This window comes from Rhinoraja longicauda, chromosome 4 (assembly GCF_053455715.1).
Source record: "Rhinoraja longicauda isolate Sanriku21f chromosome 4, sRhiLon1.1, whole genome shotgun sequence".
NCBI lineage: Eukaryota > Metazoa > Chordata > Chondrichthyes > Rajiformes > Arhynchobatidae > Rhinoraja > Rhinoraja longicauda.
Window position 1 is genome coordinate 71,945,636 of NC_135956.1, and position 19,572 is coordinate 71,965,207.

At 43.6% G+C, this 19,572-nt stretch overlaps 1 protein-coding gene across 5 annotated transcripts in view; it reads left to right on the forward strand.

Annotated features, from left to right (window-relative positions):
- vps13b (vacuolar protein sorting 13 homolog B) overlaps positions 1 to 19,572 on the forward strand; it is a 752,723-nt gene that overhangs the window by 595,014 nt on the left and 138,137 nt on the right. For all 5 annotated transcript variants that reach the window (XR_013547184.1, XM_078398050.1, XM_078398047.1 and 2 more), the window contains exons 35-37: positions 4,900 to 5,037; positions 11,408 to 11,800; positions 16,198 to 16,400. Coding sequence is in view for 4 of the 5 variants with exons in the window: in XM_078398050.1 (XP_078254176.1) it covers positions 4,900 to 5,037; positions 11,408 to 11,800; positions 16,198 to 16,400 (734 nt within the window). In the remaining variant the exon portion in view is untranslated. The remainder of the gene's footprint in view (positions 1 to 4,899; positions 5,038 to 11,407; positions 11,801 to 16,197; positions 16,401 to 19,572) is intronic.

Genomic DNA, 19,572 nt, shown 5'->3' on the forward strand with positions numbered 1-19,572 from the left:
ACCACCATAAATGATCATAGGACTCTGGAAAATAAGGTAGATAATGCAGTTTTGGATGGTTTGAAGTTTATAGAAGAATGTCATAGAGTCTGAAGAAGGGCCCCGACCAGAAACGTCACCTCCATGTTCTCCAGAGATGCTGTCTGGCCCCCTAAGGTACTCCAGCACTTTGTGTCTTTTTTTGCAAACCAACATCTGCAGTTCCTTGTGTCTACATTAACTTCTACAAATTGGTAGAGGAACTCCAAATTGGGGGAAGGTCTTACTGACTGGGGAAATTTACCAACATGGAAGGGGAATTTACCAATATGGAAGGGGAAGTTTCGGACCATAGAGCAGTACAGCACAGGAACAGTCCCTTCGGCCCACAATGTCTATGCCAAGCATGATGCCTCGTTAAAGTAATCTCCTCTGCCTGCATGTGATTCATATTCCTCCATTCCTTGCATATCCGTGTCTATCTAAAAGCCTCCAATACCGCAGGTGTATGTGCCTCCACCACCACCCCTGGCAGCACATTTCAGGCTTCCACCACTCTCACCTTAAAGCTATGTCCTCCCATCTTTGGCATTTCCACCCTGGCGAGAAAAGTTTTCAACTCTCTACCCATCTATGCCTCTTATAACGGTATCTAATTCCATCAAGTCTCCCCTCAACCTTTGACGTTCCACAGAAAATAATCAAAGTTTGCTCAACTTCGCTGTACACTTTCATGCTGACTCGGTTAAATTTAACAGAACTTTCCTTTTTTCTCAAATGTATAATTTCCTTTCAGTTTGAAAGATTTTTGCGCCGTTGATCTGTCAGGGAACTGCTCTTCGGGGAGGATCGGCCGTCAGTTAGTGATTTATGATTGGGTCATTTGGGCTTTAGGTAGGATATCAATGGGAGGTCAGAGTTTGGGGGAGAGGATTGGTGTTCAGACTTTAGACATACAGCGTGGAAACAGGCCCTTTGACCCATCAAGTCCGCGCTGACCCGTGATCACCCCATGCACGAGCACTATCCTACACTGGGGACAATTTACAATTTTTACCAAAGCCAATTATTCTACAAATCTGTCCGTCTTTGGGATGTGGGAGGAAACCGGAGCACCTGGAGAAAACCCACGCAGGTCAAAGGGGAACGTACTAACTCCGAACAGACAGCTCCTGTAGTCGCGGATCAAACCCAGGTCTCTGGCACTGTAAGGCAGCAACTCTACTGCTGCACCACTGCGCTGCCGACTTTTGACAAGAGAATTGAGAAAGGAAGAGGCATCAGATGGGTTTCTGGTTTCTGCAAAACATTGTGGCGTGTACCAGCAATCTGGTCTCGGGAAGTCAAAGGTTGAGAGGGGAATGGGTGTGTGGACTTCAGGTGATTGGAAATCTATTTCTGGAGTGCTTTCCATGTAAGTAAGGGAGCTTGTGGGAAGCATTCGTGCTTTTCTGTCCCCAATTGTTGCTGGAAAACAAGTGAGAGAGTTCTGTGACAGCGCTCTCTCCCTTGGAGGTCACTCTGATCTCTTTAAGTGGCTGGCAGGCTTGGCGGACCAATTCCCAGTATTATTGCTATTGCTTGGCCACTTGTTCCTTGTCAGCCTACTCTCTATAAAACCTGAGAGCTTTTAAGCCAGAGAGGAAGACTGAGAGAAGGGAGACCAGAAGAGAAGAAAAGAAACAGAAAAGAAGAAGAAGGAAGAAAGAAGAGAGCCAGGATGGGAGACAAAGTGGGCTGCCTCCCTCCTAGTTGTGTGGCCCTGTTGCAGGTACATGGAAAACCGAGCCACTGGGACAGACCTGAGACCACCAGCGCCACCGTGTGGTTAAGACTGGACTGCTGGGAAAAGCAACCCTGGACAGGCAGCGCCTCTACCTGAGGCTAGGACTGAGTGGCCAGGGCAAGTCTGAGATACTAGAAACTCTTCCTGCCCACAGACAACGAGGGATTGCGACCTCCCACACACACAGAGGCAAAGACTGGCCGCCAGGATACTCCAGAGACCTCCAGATTTGTCTCTCTATCCCTGATGCTGAGCAGCCAGGAAGAAACCTGTACCATCAGCTCCTCCTCTCGAGGCAGGGTGAATGGCAGGAAGAAGCCTGACACCGCCGCGCCTCCTCCTTTGAAGACCAGGACTGAGCTGTTGGGGCAAGTCCGAGATTGCCAGCGTCATCGTACAGGGACTCTGACAACGAGGGACTCCCCCCTCCCCCCCCATGTGGTCCTCGACTTTCTTACCACTGTAATTAGAATAATCCACGCAGGTGATGGTGTGGTCACTGCAGTACCTGGCGTCATTCCCCTGACACCATACCACTTATGCGTTGGATCCAAGCTTCGTTATCTCCTTTCAGCTGTCAGATCACCTTGAGCACCAGATCACACTTCGCAGGAAAAATGCTCCCGATCTTGGGGGAGTCCAGAACCAGGGGTCACAGTTTAAGAATTAGGCCGTTTCGGACTGAGATGAGGAAAAACTTTTTCAAGTTAAACTGATCTCCTCTACCTGTACATGATCCATATCCCTCTATTCCCTGCACAATCATGCGCCTTTCTAAAAGCCTCTTAAATGCCGCTATCGTAACTGCCTCCTCCACCACCCCTGGCAATGCGTTCCAGGCCCCCACTGCTCTCTGTGTAAAATAACTTGCCCCTCACAACTCCATCAAACTCTCCCCTTCACATCTTCTAGCTATGCCCTTTGGTGTTGGACAATTCCATCCCAGGACAAAGGTTCTGACTGTCTACCCTTTCTATGTCTCTCATAATTGGTTCTTCTTCAATCAAGAAAGTATGATACAAAATGCTGGAGTAACTCAGCAGGACAGGAAGCGTCTCTGTATAGAAGGAATGAGTGACGATTTGGGTTGAGACCCTTTTTTAGACTGTACTGGAGTAAGGCAATAAAAAGTTGAAGTTACTTGTTTTAGTTTTATTACAGTCATTCACAGCATGTGAATATTACTGGAAAAACACACTTATGGCCATTACTTGTTCTCCTTGAGATGATAGCAGTGAACTGCAGCTTTAAATTACTGCAATCGGTTCAACACAGCTACTTTCACAAGGCTATTGAATAGTGAGCTCCTTGACATTGATCCAAAGACAAGGAAGGAACAACATCTGTTGATTGCTTTATAAATTGGCACAAGAACTTTGCCATTAAACACAGCTTGACTGGCATTTTAGTTAAAGTTCACTTACAAAATCTTTGGCAGAGTTATTTTGCTTACAAAATGGGAATAGATGCCAACAATTTCCTTAGTATTGTCCTTTTGAAGGGTCTGACTGTGTTTTTCCTGTTTCCACTGTGTAAGCTGATGAAAGTGTATTGAACTAACATAGACAGGGTCTTTTATCCTCAACAGGCAAGGGGGAAGTCAAGATAATTTGCAGTGATTTAAAAGGTTATTTGAGATTAGTTTTATCCAAGTGAAATTTTTTGTTTCATAATTCAACTGGAGAACTTTGGGGTGGCGCAATGGTAGAGTTGCTGCCTTACAGCGCCAGAGACCCGGGTTTGATCCTGACCACGGGTGCTGTCTGTACGGAGTTTGTACGTTCTCCCTGTGACCGCGTGGGTTTTCTCCGGATGCTCTGGTTTCGTCCCACACTCCAAAGATGTATAGATTTGTAAGTTAATGGGTTTCGGTAAAATTGAAAATTGTTCCCAGTGTTTAGGATAGTGCTAATAAGTGTAGGGCTGATCGCCGGTCGGTGTGGACTCAGTGGACTGAAAGGCCTGTTTCTGCGCTGTGTCTCTAAAGTCTAAAAGTCGAAAATATATTCTAAAATTCATGTTTCACGTTAAGCACATTCTTAATGGATAATATCCTTGTTATTTTCATTGGGATAAATAGAACATAGCATTGTACAGCACAGAAACAGGCCCTACGGCCCACAATATTTGCGGCGAACATCATACCAAAGATAAACCAAACTTCTCTGCCCACACGTGACCTATATTTCTCCATTCATTACGTGTCCATGTGCCTATCCAAGAACCTCTTAAATGCCACTAACGTATGTGTCTCCACTATCACCCCCTAGCAACGCGTTCCAGGCACCCAACACCCTCTGTGTAATAAAGAAAAGCATCTCCTGCGCAGGTACATGGATAGGATAGGTTTAGAAGGATATGGGCGTAACATAGGTAGGTGGGACAAGTGGAGGCGGGCATCTTGTTTGGCGTAGACAAGTTGGGCCGCAGGGCCTGTTTCCATGCAATATGACTCTATTCCCTTTAAACTTTAAAATGTTACATCTGGCATTTACATAGAAACATAGAAACATAGAAAATAGGTGCAGGAGTAGGCCATTCGGCCCTTCAAGCCTGCACCGCCATTCAATATGATCATGGCTGATCATCCAGCTCAGTAGCCTGTACCTGCCTTCTCTCCATACCCCCTGATCCCTTTAGCAAAAAGGGCCACATCTAACTCCCTCTTAAATATAGCCAATGAACTGGCCTCAACTACCTTCTGTGGCAGAGAATTCCACAGACTCACCACTCTCTGTGTGAAGAAATTTGATGGGTGATATTTGACGGGGGACATAATGGCGCAGCGGTAGAATTGCTGCCTCACTGCAGCAAAGACCTGGGTTTGATCCTGATTACGGGTGTTGTCTGAATGGAGTTTGTATATTCTCCCCGTGACCGTGTGGGTTTTCCCTGTGGTTTCCACCCACGTTCCAAGGACGGGCATGCTTGTAGGTTAACTGCCTTCTGAAAATTGTCATTAGTGTGAAGGATAGAACAAGTTGGGCCAAAGGGCCTGTTTCAATGTTGTAAGACTATAACGAGTATAAACTAGTGACCTTTGGTCGCGGCAGACCCAGAGGGCTGCAGGGCCTGTTTCCACGCTGTATCCCTAAACTAAACAATTTGTAAATTATTTTCTGCTTCTGTTGTAGATCCAGGTAAGACCCTTCCTGAAGCTCTGGACTACAGTGTGTTTTGGTTGCAGACCGCTGCGGGGGATGCTGATCACAAAGCTGGCATTCCCCCTCCACTCCTCTCCTTGCAAATTAAAGACTTTCTCAATGGTCCAGGTAAGAGCACAGAACCTTACATCCCCAATGTCCAATTTTTCAAACGATGAAAGGTCTTTATAGAACGAACTGGGCGAGGATGTTTCCAGTAGTGGGGGAGTCTAGGACCAGAGGGAACAGCCTCGGAATAATAGGACGTATCTTCAAAATGGAGATGAGGAGGAATTTAATTAGCCAGAGAATGGTGAATCTGTGGAATTGCCACAGGCGGCCGTGGAGACTAAGATGTTGGGTATTTTTAAGAGATTGATAGGTTATTGAGTAGGAAGGGCGTCAAAGGTAACGGGGAGAAGGCAGGAGAATGGGGTTGAAAGGAAAAAATAGATCAGCCATGACTGAGTCAGGGGGTATGGGGAGAAGGCAGGAACGGGGTACTGATTGTGAATGATCAGCCGTGATCACATTGAATGGCGGTGCTGGCTCGAAGGGCCGAATGGCCTACTCCTGCACCTATTGTCTATTGAGTGGCAGAGCAGAATCGATGGGCAGAATAGCCTAAATCTGCTCCTATGTCTTATGGTCTTAAAGTCTTCTGTTGATCACAGCCACAGTGATTATGGCTAAAGTACCAAGCCAAACGTGCATCATCTGATCTCATCAAAATCTTGCACATGTATGTCGTTAAGATATTTCAGCTAAAGAGCTTCCTGGGGGGGGGAATCCTCTGCCATTTGATTTTTGTGCATTTAGTTTTACGTGGCACAAGTTGGAGGAGTAATCCTTAAAGGGTTGAGTAAAGATTTACCATTTGTTCAAGTGCACTGCATGTTGTAAACAATTTGTCAATTGGCAGGAGCAGGAGCAAAATATGCAATTTTATCAGAAACCTAATCTTTCAATTCAAACGTGCAGGAAGCCTAGCCGTCATTCTTTATTATAACAAGCTGAGTTCAGCGATTGCAAGTAGCTCAACAGCAGGACCACTAATGGACGAGTAGTGGCAGGATATGGCACTGCTCCTCATGCCAAATGAAGAGGCATTTTTTCCACATTTGGCAGAAGCACCAAACAAATTTATTTTTCCCCCTAGATTAAAGTAATAGAGTACAAATATTAGTGAATACACATTGTAGTTCCTGCAGGAAGCGGTGGATGATAAGAACGTTATGGCATGCTTTGTAAGAAAAATATTTTTTTAACGAGTCTGAAGAAGGGTTCCGACCCAAAACGTCACCCATCCTTGTTCTCCAGGGAGGCTGCCGGAGCCATTGAGTTACTCCAGCACTTCGTGTCTACCTTCTTTAAAAAACAGCATCTGCAGTTCCTTCCTACACAATTTTTTCACGTATCTGTGCAGGTTATAAAGCCTATAGGTCATTCTGCTGGGCTTCAAATGCCTGTAGTTTAAGATCCTCCATGGCTTACTTTAGTTTATTACTAGCCGGAGAGACATAGCTTTATATGGGCCTTCAGAAAATAGCAATAAAATATAACGTTGGCATCCTGTTCACCTAAAAAATAGTAGCATTGTGTTACCATTCTGGCAACAAAAAAAAAGGATTATTTTCCCTGATCCAAAACATTACACATTACATAACTCAAAGAGAAGTTCCACCGCCGCAGTTATAAACTTGCGTGTGATTGATCGACCTCTCCCGCCCCCTGCTCGTTCTGGATACCAAATAAGTATTTCTTCAAGAGATTCCTGAATTTAGCAAAGGATATAATTCCGTCCATTAACAAGTTCAGCGGCTTTCCGAAAAGCTGCAGTGTAACGTGACCAGAAACCCACCAGGGCAATAATTCTGGCAGGTGATAGATTAGTTGGAACAAATTGGAACCATTATGGCTTGGCATCCCTGGTTTCCATCAGTGCTTTTTTTTTTCTTTTAAAAAAATGTCGTCATTTTTACACAGTGGTTGGCCCTGCAGAGTGCCTATAACAGGTTAATTTGAATCATATGAAGTGTCACTGGCCTCATCTGACACGAGCTTCATTCCATGTGTGAAAGTGCAATAAATCCATTCCCAACTGAGTCAAGTCCCCAGTGAGTGGGTGAACTAATGCAGGTTTCGTCCTGGCATGCTGGCCCTTCATAATTTGAAGCAGGGCAACTAGTCGCGTAGCGGGGGGATAAAAACCCCAGAGTGTAGGAGCGTTAGATCAGATGTGCGCTGAACCTACACATTTCATTCTGTGCAGATGTTTGCCACAGTTATGGCATAATATAACTTCAGGAATTTGCCCAATTGATCCCAATTTTGCAGTGTTCCGAAGCATGGTGATGCTGTTTAAAGTAATAATCTTTGATTTAAAGAGAGCTGACATGTGAAAAATAAAGTTCGTCGGTGTTGTAATGGCATTCGGGCTTCATTCAATATTTAGCTTAAGGTCATTTGTTGATGTAATGATGTGCTTTCATTAATAGTTTTTTTTAATCATTTGAGGGGCAGTGTTTGATATTTGAGCAGCGATGAAATTCAGCATCAAAAATAATAATAAACTAAACTAAAAGAAAAAATTGATATCACACTAACAACAACAACTTGACTTTATGTAATGCACTTAATGTCGTAAATGGATTCAATTTGTTTCAAAAGGGAGATATTAAACTACATTTAACACCAAACCACTTAAGGAGATATTAAGCTATTAGATAATAACTTTTGTTTCAAAGCTTACCTGTATTAGAAAATCACATCACTCTACACAACTGAATACTTCCAGGAGGAATATTGTAAGTGAGTTCCATGAGTAAGACTTGACATTGAAGACTGTGTCACTTCAACTTAGTTTGGAAAGGTAGCCAATCACTGGTTTATCCTGATATTCCCTTCAAGTGGAGCTATGTTGTAAACCTTTTGTTTTACTCATACATCCTTTCTTGCATAGCACCAACAAACACAGTCGACTCTATAACGATTATGACAAAATTCTCTCCATGATTAAATACGCATAAATTCATATGTTTATACGCTGTAGTAGCAGAATTAGGCACATCGGCCCATCTCGTCTACTCCGCCATTCAATCATGGCTGATCTATCTTTCCCTTAACCCCATTCTCCTGCCTTCTCCCCATAACCCCTGACACCCTTGCTAATCAAGGATCTGTCAATCTATGCTTTAGAAATACCCATCGACTTCGCCTCCACAACCGTCTGTGGCAATGAGTTCCACAGATTCACCTCCCTCTGACTAAAGCATACCAGCTATAGCAATGCCTCTTCAAAAGAAATCTAGTTTATTCAACATACATTCAGCTAACTGCACAAAATGCTGAAGAAGGGTCTCGACCCGAAATGTCACCCATTCCTTCTCTTCAGAGATGCTGCCTGACCCGCAGAGTTACTTCAGCATTTTGTGTCTACCTTTGATTTAAACCAGCATCTGCAGTTCTTCTCTACACATTCCTATGCTAAACTATGTATCTGAACTCTACATTGAAAGTAGAACATAGAACAGTCCAACACAGGAATACGCCCTTCGGCCCACAATTTCTGTGCCAAACATGATGCCCTACTCTGGGTAAAAGACTGTGCATTTCTGCTATCTATTCTCCTCATGATGTTACACACCTCTATATCCTTCATCCTCCTGCGCTCCAAGGAATAAAGTCCTGGGCTACCCAACCCTGTAGCTCAGGCCATCAAGTCCTGGCAACAACCTTGTAACATCCTGTTGTTCAAACGTTTTGTTTTCAGGCTTAGTTAAGTGGTGGCATTTTTGATTCTGTGTCGGATGATCTTGGGTTCCAGCTACACTGCAGGTATATAGTCTGTGCCAACCCTTTAGCTCAGCACTGAGGAACTCTGCACTGCTGGAGCTGCTGTCTTTCAGATCAATCTCATCTCCTCAGAGGTGGATATCAAAGAACCCTTGGAAGAATCAGTCTTCTTGGCTAAAACTGTTTTAATCTCATTAATATTGGTTGGACCTTGCGGTGCATAACTTGACCGCTGTGATTCCCCACCTTGCCAGAGTGAACATATTGCATAATGTTGGCTGGAGAATGAATTGAGATCTCCTGAAGGTTTAAAAGTTTCTGGCAGTTCAAGATTTTCTTTCACAAAAGCGAAATTTCTGCCTCCACTCATGTATTAGATTGAATATGCTTTGTGGATATATTTGAAATTCCCCCCAAATTTTAGCCCAAGGGGTGGCATGGTAGCACAGCCATAGAGCTGCTGCCTTACAGTGCCAGGGACCTGAGTTCAATTCTGACTATGAGTACTGTCTATACGGAGTTTGTATGTTCTCTCCTTGACCTGTGTGGGCTTTTCCCGGGTGCTCTGGTTTCCTCCCACACTCCAAAGACGTGCAGGTCTGTAAGCTATTTGGCTTGGTAAAAATTGTAAATTGTCCCTAGCGTGTATAGGGTAGTGTTCATTTGCAGGGATCGCTGGTTGTAACGGACTCAGTGGGCCAAAGGACCCATTTCTGCGCTGTATCTCTAAACCAAACTAAACTAATCAACCCATGCACATGTGGTCATGAAACCTTTTCTGTGATTGAAAGATACAGTGTGGAAACAGGCCCTTTGGCCCATCGAGTCCACGCCGGCCAGCAATCACCCATTCCCACTAGTTCTATGATATCCTAATTTTACATCCACTCCAAACACTCTCGGGGCAATGTACAGAGACCAATTAACCATTGATCACACGTTTACTGAGTTTCTATGTTATCCTACTTTCATTTTACTCGTCCATTCCCTACATGCTGAACCCAATTAACCTACAAACCCTCGTGTCTTTGGGATGTGAGAGAAAACCAGGAGCACCCGGAGGAAACCCACGCGATCACAGGGAGAAACATGCAAACACCACACGTTCTGGGTCTCGGGTGCCGTGAGACAGCAGTGCTCCAATGTGCTTCTTTTAAATAAAGACTAAAGTTTAGTTTAAAATTCAGAAACTGTGGGATGGCATTTAATCAGGAAACCTATTTTGGTGAACATTTCATAAACATTGAAATGCTAAATATTTAAAAGGCATCATTACTCTGCTTAACATCAAATATGATTGTAATCAGAGGTGATAAAGTGCATTTTCTAAGCTGCTCCTTCGATCTATTGTGAGTTTTTATTTTCATGGTGTCCAACAATCCACTGTGCTGCAGTTTTCCACTTCTGCTGGTCGACCTCATATACTTCACTTGCAAGAAGAGTGACCATTTCTTTTCTTTTTCCGAGAAGGCAAATGTAAAGTAAAAGCTGAACCTGTCCACCACAAACTAGCATATGTTTGAAGGAAGCGATGCAGACAAGCACAGGACTCCTAATTGAATTTGAGCACTTGTAGCTCAAACTGGGCTAGCTTCACCCGAGGACTGCATACACCTCTTGTAATTCACCCCAAATGTCCACTCCTTGACGTGCCGCACAGTTTAATTGTAACTTGAGATTTATTATGTGGCGTTTACTGTATTGTTTAAAAATTAGATGATTTGTATTTCCCCCAGTGTTGGAAAGAAGCCTGTGGATTTGACAAATTGGGCTAATACGTACAAGATGTACACTCAAATACATTTTGTTTCAAGGTTTTATTTTAAAGAAGGTAAATAGATTTTGAGAGCAGCCGAATTTTTGAGGAATAATGAGATTCGACCCACTCTTAACTTGCAAATTACTGCTGATTAATTGAAGATAACACAGGCTTAAAAGAAGACATCATCTGAAATCTTAAGCCCAGATTTGTATAATGGATAAGGTGGAACAAATTATTCCCTTGCACTTAAATAAATAGCAAGAAACTAAGTGCTGGTGTGCTGGTATTTCTGGCAGTCCGTGTAAAAGAAAGGCTGAATGACCAGAAAGCTGTTCTGGTCTAGATCTTACAAATTTGTCAGGTAACAAAAGAAAATCATGCAAACTGATGAACATTTTATGCACTTATTGTTTTCCTTCACCGTATGCTACTGTTTTTTTCTGGACGCCACAGTTATGTATATCCCACTATTAAACATGCAGCAAAATAACTCAACTAACTGGCACAGGGCAGCACAGTGGCGCAGCAGGTAGAGCTGCTGCCTCGTAGCAGCAGAGACCTGGGTTCGATCCTGACCTCAGGTGCTGTCTTTGGGGAGTTTGCATGTTCTCCCTGTGACCGCGTGGGTTTCCTCCGGGTGCTCCTGTTTCCTCACAGATACCAAAGGGTTTGCAGGTTAATTGGCCTCTGTAAGTTACCCCTGGTGTGTAGGGCATTGATGAGAAAGTAGTGTGAAAACGTAGAACTAGTGTGTGAAGGGGTGATTGATAGACTGACATTCATGTCAAAGCAAAGGAGTTGAAGTGGACTCAGTGGGCCGAAGGGCCTGTTTCCATGCTGTATCTCTAAACTCCTTTGCTTTGACATGAATGTCAGTCTTTCTTAACTTTTAACTTAAGTGATTTTTCTTTTGTTAAATATAATGTTTTTTTTCCCCAACAGCTGAAGTTTACTTGGATTTATCACGCCCTTGGAAAGTAAACTTAAGTCTAGTCAAATTGGATCAAGTAACAAATTTCGTCAAGAAGATCCTGCCGAGATATCGACATGAAATCGCCTCCAAGACTGCAGCCTCCCCCAAAAGGGTTGACAATAAAGAGGAGATGTTTACATCAACATTTGGAATGAGGAATGAACCTAAATCCCTCGGTGAAAGAACATTCGGTCAAGGAAGCAGTTGGAAAGCCGTGCCCTTCTTCCAGAAATGTTCCATCCGCACCTTTCAGATTGTGGTCGTCATGGAGACATTACCTCATCCCAGCAGGCCTAGCCTTCTGGCCTCGCTTTCCAGTCTAAAAGGTGTCCTCAACATAAAAGCAGACCCCAAACCCACAGGTGAGTTCCCACAGTGCCCATTGTTCCAGGTGACATCATGGTGATCGAATGTGGCAAGTTGACAACTAAACCTCATGGTGAGAAAATGCAACTCTGTTAGTTTAGTTTAGTTTGGAGATACAGTGCGGAAACAGGCCCTTTGGCCCACCGAGTCCATGCCGACCAGCGATCCCCGCACACAAACACTGTCGCATACATACTAGGGATCATTTACAATTTTACCGAGCCAATTTACCTACAAACCTGTACATCTTCGGTGTGTGGGAGGAAACTGGAGCACCCAGAGAAAACCCACGCAGGTCACGGGAAGAACATGCAAACTCCAAACAGTGGTTAGGATCTAACCCAGGTTTCAGGCACTGTAAGGCAGCAACTCTACCACTGTTCCACCGTGCCGCCAGTTTAGGTTCAATTTCGTCCATTGCTAGGTGGGGAAAAAGAAATAAAGCGTTTAACCTATAGGATGACTTGTTTTCAATTTAAACTCAAAATACAAGAATTACTCAGCTGTTGAAGCAACATTTATTGCCTTGCTTTAAAGTGAGAGGGACAAAACAATGGAAATATATGCAGGGCAGGATTGTACACAGAGGATGCTGGGTGCCTGGAATGTGCTGCCAGGGGTGGTGGTGGAGGCAGAAACGTTTAAGAGGCTTTTAGATATGCGTGGATATGGAGGTATATGGATCATGTGCAGGCAGATGAGATTAGTTTATCTTGGCATCATGTTCAGCACAGATGTTGTCCGGCACAGACATTGTGGGTCAATGGGCCATAAGATATAAGAGCAGAATTACACCATTCGGCCCATCGAGTCGACCCTGCTATTCAATCATGGCTGATCTATATTTCCCTCTAAACGCCATTCTCCTGCCTTCACCTTGTAACCATTGACGCCCTTACTAATCGAGACCGTGTCGATCTCCGCTCTAAAATATCCAATGTCTCAGCCTCCTCCCACTGTCGTCTGTGGCAATGAATTCCACAGATTCAACACCCTTCTGGCTAAAGAAATTCCTCCTCATCTCCATTCTAAACGAATGTCCTTGTGTTTTGAGGGTCTGTTCCTGTTCCTGTATGTTCAATATAAAGAATAAGATTAGAGTTAAAACTTTCAGGTCAAGGATCTTTATGCCTGAGATATTAACTCTACTTCACTCTCTCCAGATACTGCCTGATCTGCAGAATATTTTACAGAAAATTCTGTTTTAATTTCACATTTCCAATATCTGTGGTAGTTGGGTTACCGTGATTTAATATTGGGTTTTAACCAAAACACCCAGAGAAAAACTGCGCAGTCACAAGGAGAACGTACAAACTCTGCACAGCCAGCACCCATAGTCAAGATCGAATGCAGGTCTCTGGCGCTGTGAGGCAGCAGCTCTACCGCCGCGCCACCGTGCCACCCAGTAGTGAAGCCCCCTTTGTCTTGTTAGTCTAGAAGCCCTGTTGGTCTGGCTTCTTTATATCATATCCACCTCGTGAATCTTTAGGAGATGAACACCAAACAATCTTAAACTCACTTCAATGTTAATGGATTGTACTGTTCGGCGTTTGGTACTGAATCATCCACAATGCATGGGAGTTGCATTAGACAGAATCAAAAGGTTTGTGCCTCCACAAAGCAGCTTAAACGTTTACAACTGTACGCACCACAGGAAATAAATTCTTTTGTCAGTGTAAGCCAGCGGACAAATTAAACATTAAGGAGACCACGGGGGATTGAAGCTAAGTGTAGTTTGTAGAGATGAATACAAATCACCATTAAAATTTCCCCTGCAACTGTTGCTGGAATATTGGGTGTGGGTACCTTGATTTTGTCACATTTGACACCTTGTCACAAGTAGCTTAAATCCTCTCTCTTCCCAGCACTCAAGTGAAAAGTTACGACCATTTTGGCCTTTGTAACAACTGGGATTTTGAACGTCATTGCAACATATCCCCCCACTCTCTGAAAAGACGAAGTAAAAGTATTTAGCTGACACCGGGCTTCGTTCACCGAATCTTGCGATAATACAAAAAGCAGCAGAATCTTAATTCCTGTCAGTGTTGTTCGCCTGCTGCTGAGGTGTGCTTGAAATCCACAGAAAGTAAAATGTAGGAGGAAAGAACAGATGTGTAATGTTGAAGAAACAAGCCATCACCTAATCCACGAGCTAGAACCCTGCAATAAATTGTGAACTCACAGTGGCCTGACGTCTCCCGAAGTGGGCTGTGGTAAAATTTTAACACTGATCAGTCCTGCAGAATTCAAATAAGTATAACAAATGCAAGGGAGCATGAAAATTAAGCCTGATGTCTTGTGTATTGTTTAAAAAAAAATCACTGAGGAATTAAAGTGAAGATTAGTGGAGCTACAAGATCAGATACCGTTCCTGCAGTTGCTTCTTTTTTTCTCTTCAATCATTTAAGTTTTAAAGGAATCGCACCATTTTTCAAATTTGTAATTTTTAACGGTGGTTTATTAGAGGAATTAGTTATTGTCAAAGCTGTGGCTTGGTCTGTTACTTCTTCAGTCCTGAGTTATTTACCTGCCTTCTCTGTGATTTAGCCAGATGAGATCATATAAATTGATAACCATCTCTGTGTTTTCTTCTGATTCATCTCTGACCTGAACTCTGCCTGAACCTAGTTAGACACAAAACATCCAGGATTCTTGGCTGAAGCCATAAAATTTAATTAAAAGCTACAGAAATGATGTGTAAAAGAACACCGCGGTGCCCCAATAAAGTGAAAATAAGTACTGTGATGGATTAAAATAATAAATGTGCCCGCATCTTTGTGTTTGAAGTGAAGGCAACAAATATGGCCTTCCAGCAGTCAATATAGTAATGATGTTAACAGGAAAGGTTATAAATGACATGCACACGGATCTCGTCTGCTTACGATCACTCTGTGCACTTATTGCTGACTAAATGATATTGCCTCTGCAAAGGAATACATGCTGCTCTGCAAAGCTACACACATTTGTTTGCAGCTCTGTTCAGCAGTCAAAACCTGTAACCCCAAACGGCATTTTGCTGTGACTGGTCACTGTTAGAGATTACACGCAATCACTTAACCCTGCGACGCACACAATTTATTTTCACGCACTCCTGTTGAAGGAGTGTCGGAGAAAATCTGAATGAGATTCAGAATTTCAGTCGATGGTCTGAAGAAGGGACTGAGCCTGAAATGCCACCTATTCCTTTTCTCCAGAGATGCTGCCTGACCCGCTGAGTTATTCCAGCATTTTGTGCTATAAAGTCATAGAATATTACAGTGTGGAAACAGCCCTTCATCTCAACTTTCTCTCACCGACCAACATGTCCCATCTACACTCATCCCACTTGCCTGCGTTTGTCCCATATCCCTGTAAACCTGTCCTAAACATGCACCTGTCTAAATGTTCCTTAAACGTTGCGATAGTAACTGCCTCAACATTTCTGTAGCTTTACAACTTCGGTGTAAACCATAATTTGCAGCTCCTTCCTACACATTGTTCCCATCGTTTACTTTGGACTAAAGCCTAATACCCCTTAAATCATATGGTAAATGTTTTCATGTTGCTGCTTTAGAGAGGTAGGGACAGCTACATACACCTTAAGTACCATCTCCAGAGCTCAATTTATTCTAGTCAGCATCTGCAAGAGCAACATGTAAGGTGTGTTTTATGCCTCTGCCCCTTGAGGAAGCTGTGTATAAAATCATGAGAGGAATAGATCGGGTAGACGCACAGAGTCTTGCCCAGAGTAGGGCATTCGAGAGCCAGAGAACATAGGTTTAAGGTGAGGGGGGAAAGATTTAATAGGAACCTGAGGGGAAACTATCTCATGCAAAGAGTGGTGGTTGTATGGAACGGAGCAGCCAATGGAGGTAGTTGAGGCAGGTACCATCAAAACATTTAGACAGGTACACGGATAGGACAGGTTTAGAGGGATATGGGCCAAATGTACGCAGGTGGGACTTGTGTAGATGGAACGTTGGCCGGTTGGGCAAGATAGCCATTTCCACAGTGCAAGACTCTGACTATGACTCTAAGCTGGTAATTTTTTTTTTCATAAGCCGATTTATAGCATGAGTTTGGAAATATTCAAGTTTGTGGACTATTGGGGCGAACACAAAAGTACATGTTATATTTCCTTTACAAGGCAGATCAGTCAGTCAGCAAAATATATTGGGTTCCATAAATTACTGCGGAGAGTTCAGTTGCTTCAGCAGTTTGTTCATAATGCTGCTTAGGAGTTGGCATCCTGTATTAACTACGTACAGATGTAAAGATCAGAGAACTGATTCATAAGAACTGCAGAAAGAATGAAGGCTAAGACAAATGTTTCTTTTAGCCTTGCACTACTTAATTTATTGCGCAGTTGTGCGGGAGAGAATAAATCTGATGTGCCTTTCTTCCTCTGTTGAAGGAACGATCGCGGGTGCCACATTTACACTCCAACTGAAGGATCTGCTCATAAAGACGTGCCTCAACGACAGGAACAAGGCATTAATTGGCCCATTCTGCTGCTCTGTGCAACTGGAAGCTAAGTGGTGCATGCACAGCGGCAGCCCTGACCCTATTCACTCCGTCCCAAAAGTGCTGGCTGATGTGAAGGCCGGACTGATCCAGGTTTGTGTGGGTGGCAGCGGTGTCTGGCAGAGTCTGGCTTTAATGAGTCTGTTCTTCGGCTGACCCAAAAGGCTTTTATTTCCAGCTCTCTAAATCAAGCAGAGAGCACCTTTGTAACCTGATCAAGGTTATCTGGTAAAACTCAACACACTTGCCATTGAAGTTGATTTTTTTTGCATGAGTACTAAACTTCTAAAATGGTTCAGAGTAAAACAAACAAAAGTGTGGGGGCAATAAAATGAAACAACCAATATCATAAGTATTGGACCTAAATTGATAAATATTTTGTTTTCATAGTAATAGAGATATAATATAAATTTTGGAGAGGAGCTGATGGAATGAATAGGGTGTTATAATTTTTATTCTGCAACGAAGATCACACAGCGAACACAGAAACCCTGTTTTTACATGATCCTTGGCATCTCTATCTTGACTAGTATTGAAGAATGACATAAATTATGGAGGAATATCACATCAGAATTTTATTAATTCACAGATTTCTAGATGCAGGGTAGATAAAAGGTTTCTTTAAACCAGTGTTTGCGGTGGCGCAGCGGTAGAGTTGCTGCCTCACAGTGCCAGAGACCCAAGTTCGATCCTGACTACAGCTGCTGTCTGTACGGAGTTTGTACGTTCTCCCCGTGACCTGCGTGGGTTTTCTCCTGGATTTCCGGTTTCCTCCCACACTCCAAAGATGTACTGGTTTGTAGATTAGTTGGCTTGGTAAAATTGTAAATTGTCCCTAGTGTGGCTAGGATAGTGTTAGTGTGCGGGGAACACTGGTCGGGGAGACTCGGTCGGCCGAAGGGTCTGATTCCACACTCGAAACTAAACTAAACTAAACTGAAGTCATTCTGATTGCCCTTTGAGTTAGCTGTGCATAGTAGGTAAACTACTGGTCCGAGTCCGAAGGTTATAGTTTCACAACCTTGAGCAAAAAAATGTAGGTTATTACACTGGGAAGATATTGTGTGGTCCATTGTTAAGTTTCACTATGAGACATTAAACAGAGACACTGTTGATCACTGAGAGGAAAATACCAAATCCTAGAACACTATTTCAAAGAAGTTACATGCTTGCGACCACACCAGTATTTACTGTCAGCCAACTTCATGGAAAATAGATTCAGCCAGAACTGAAGAATCTCAGTAATTTCCTGGGATCCTCACCAGAGGATATCCAGAAGCTATCTTCATCCAATTCAGTTTGTTTCACTTTATGCCAAAAAGCAGCTGGAATAAGTAGATACAGCAAAGACCATACGTTTTGGCTGTACGTAGAACATTGAACAGTACAGTGCAGGAACAGGCTTTGACCTTTACCGCCGAGAGGAGCTCGGACTTCACACTCATGTAACACCTCCACTTCCTTCTTTCAGATCGCTTGCAACTGTCTCACCATTTCTTCATTGTGCTGGGTCTAAATCATAGACCTCCCATTCTAACAATGCTGACAACCAGAATAGTGGGCAATAAATACAGGCCTGGCCAGAGACACTCTGATCCTGCAAAATGAATATATATTTTTAAAAAACATTCCCTGATCAATCTCACGGCTTTGTAGTTGGAGCTTGCTGTGTTTAAGGTACCTAACCAACTTCCCACCTTAGAACCATAGGGGGAGCACATTGATACTCACTGAATAGTGAAGGGCCTGTATAGAGTGGATGTGGAGAGGAGGTTTCTACTAGTGGGAATGTCGAGGACCAGAGACGATAGCCTCAGAATAAAAGGACGTGCCTTTAGAAAGGAGACGAGGAGGAATTGTTTTCGTCAGCAGGTGGTGAATCTGTGGAATTCATTGCCACAGAAGGCTGTGGAGGCCGTCAATGGATATTTTTAAGGCAGAGATTGCGAGATTCTTGATTAGTATGGGTGTCAGGGGTTATGGGGAGAAGGCAGGAGAATGGGGTTGAGAGGGAGAGATAGATCAGCCATGATTGAATGGCGGAGTAGACTTAACAGCCTAATTCTGCCCCTATAACTTATGAACCTTGATGACATTTTTAAAGGTTGTCTGCATTAGTGGAAAATCTCCAGGGTTGCTGGTTAAATTTGGTGGTGTAAGAAGGCGAGTTAAGACTTCTGCTATTCAGGATGTGTTTGTTCTTTCTGTTTTATAAATTAGTTTTTAGGGATAAAGCATTAAAACAGACCCTTCAGCCCACCGAGTCCAAGCCGACCATCGATCACCCATTCACATGAGTTCTATGTTATCCCACTTTCCCATCCACTCCGGACAGACTAGGGCAATTGTACAGAGGCCAATTAACCTGCAAACCCACACTTCTTTGGGAAGTGGAGAGAAACCGGAGCATTCGGAGGAAACCCACATGGTCACAGGGGGAACGTGCAAACTCCACACAGATCATGTGGAGCACCCGAGTTCACAGTCGAACCAGAGTCTCTGGCGCTGTGTTGAACAGCTCTACCAACTGTGTCACTTATGGAGAAGAAACAGTAAATAATTCAGAATGATGACTTTTCAGTTGAACAGCTACCAGCTACACCACCGTGTAGGAAGGAGCTGCAGATGCTGGATTAAACCAAAGATAGACACATAAAGCTGGAGTAACTCAGCGGGTCAGGCAGCATCTCTGGAGAAAGGGAATAGGTGACGTTTCAGGTCAAGACCCTTTTTCAGTCTGAAGAAAGGTCTCGACCCGAAACGTCACCTATTCCTTTTCTCCAGAGATGCTGCCTGACCCGCTGAGTTACTTCAGCGTTTTGTGTCTAGCTGCGCCTCTGTGCCGTCCTATTCTTGTGTTCTTCTGCAAGCAGGATAAGATGATTTTTCTTCTCAAAAGAAGTTGCTCCTTATCTGAGGAGAAGTCTTCACCAGATAGCCTTGCTGTATCCCACCGTGTTATTGTTTGGCTTGAGCACGTCTGAGTATTGCTTTTGGCCATTGAGTTGAGTGCACAGCAATTGTTTGGCTAGGCTTGAATCAAACATTATCATACAGTGCTCCACCCCAGTTGACACTGAGTAATCAGGACTTGACCACACAAGATGTTGGCCTCAAGATGAGGACACAAGTTCGTGCAAGGACCCTTGGAAATTAAGTTGAGGCTTTGGCAATGAAAGTGCTGGCACTGGTGATCTACACTTTCAAGGCCACCCAAATCCAGCAGGATTTAGGTTTAGGTTTCATATTGTGGATCCAGATGAGG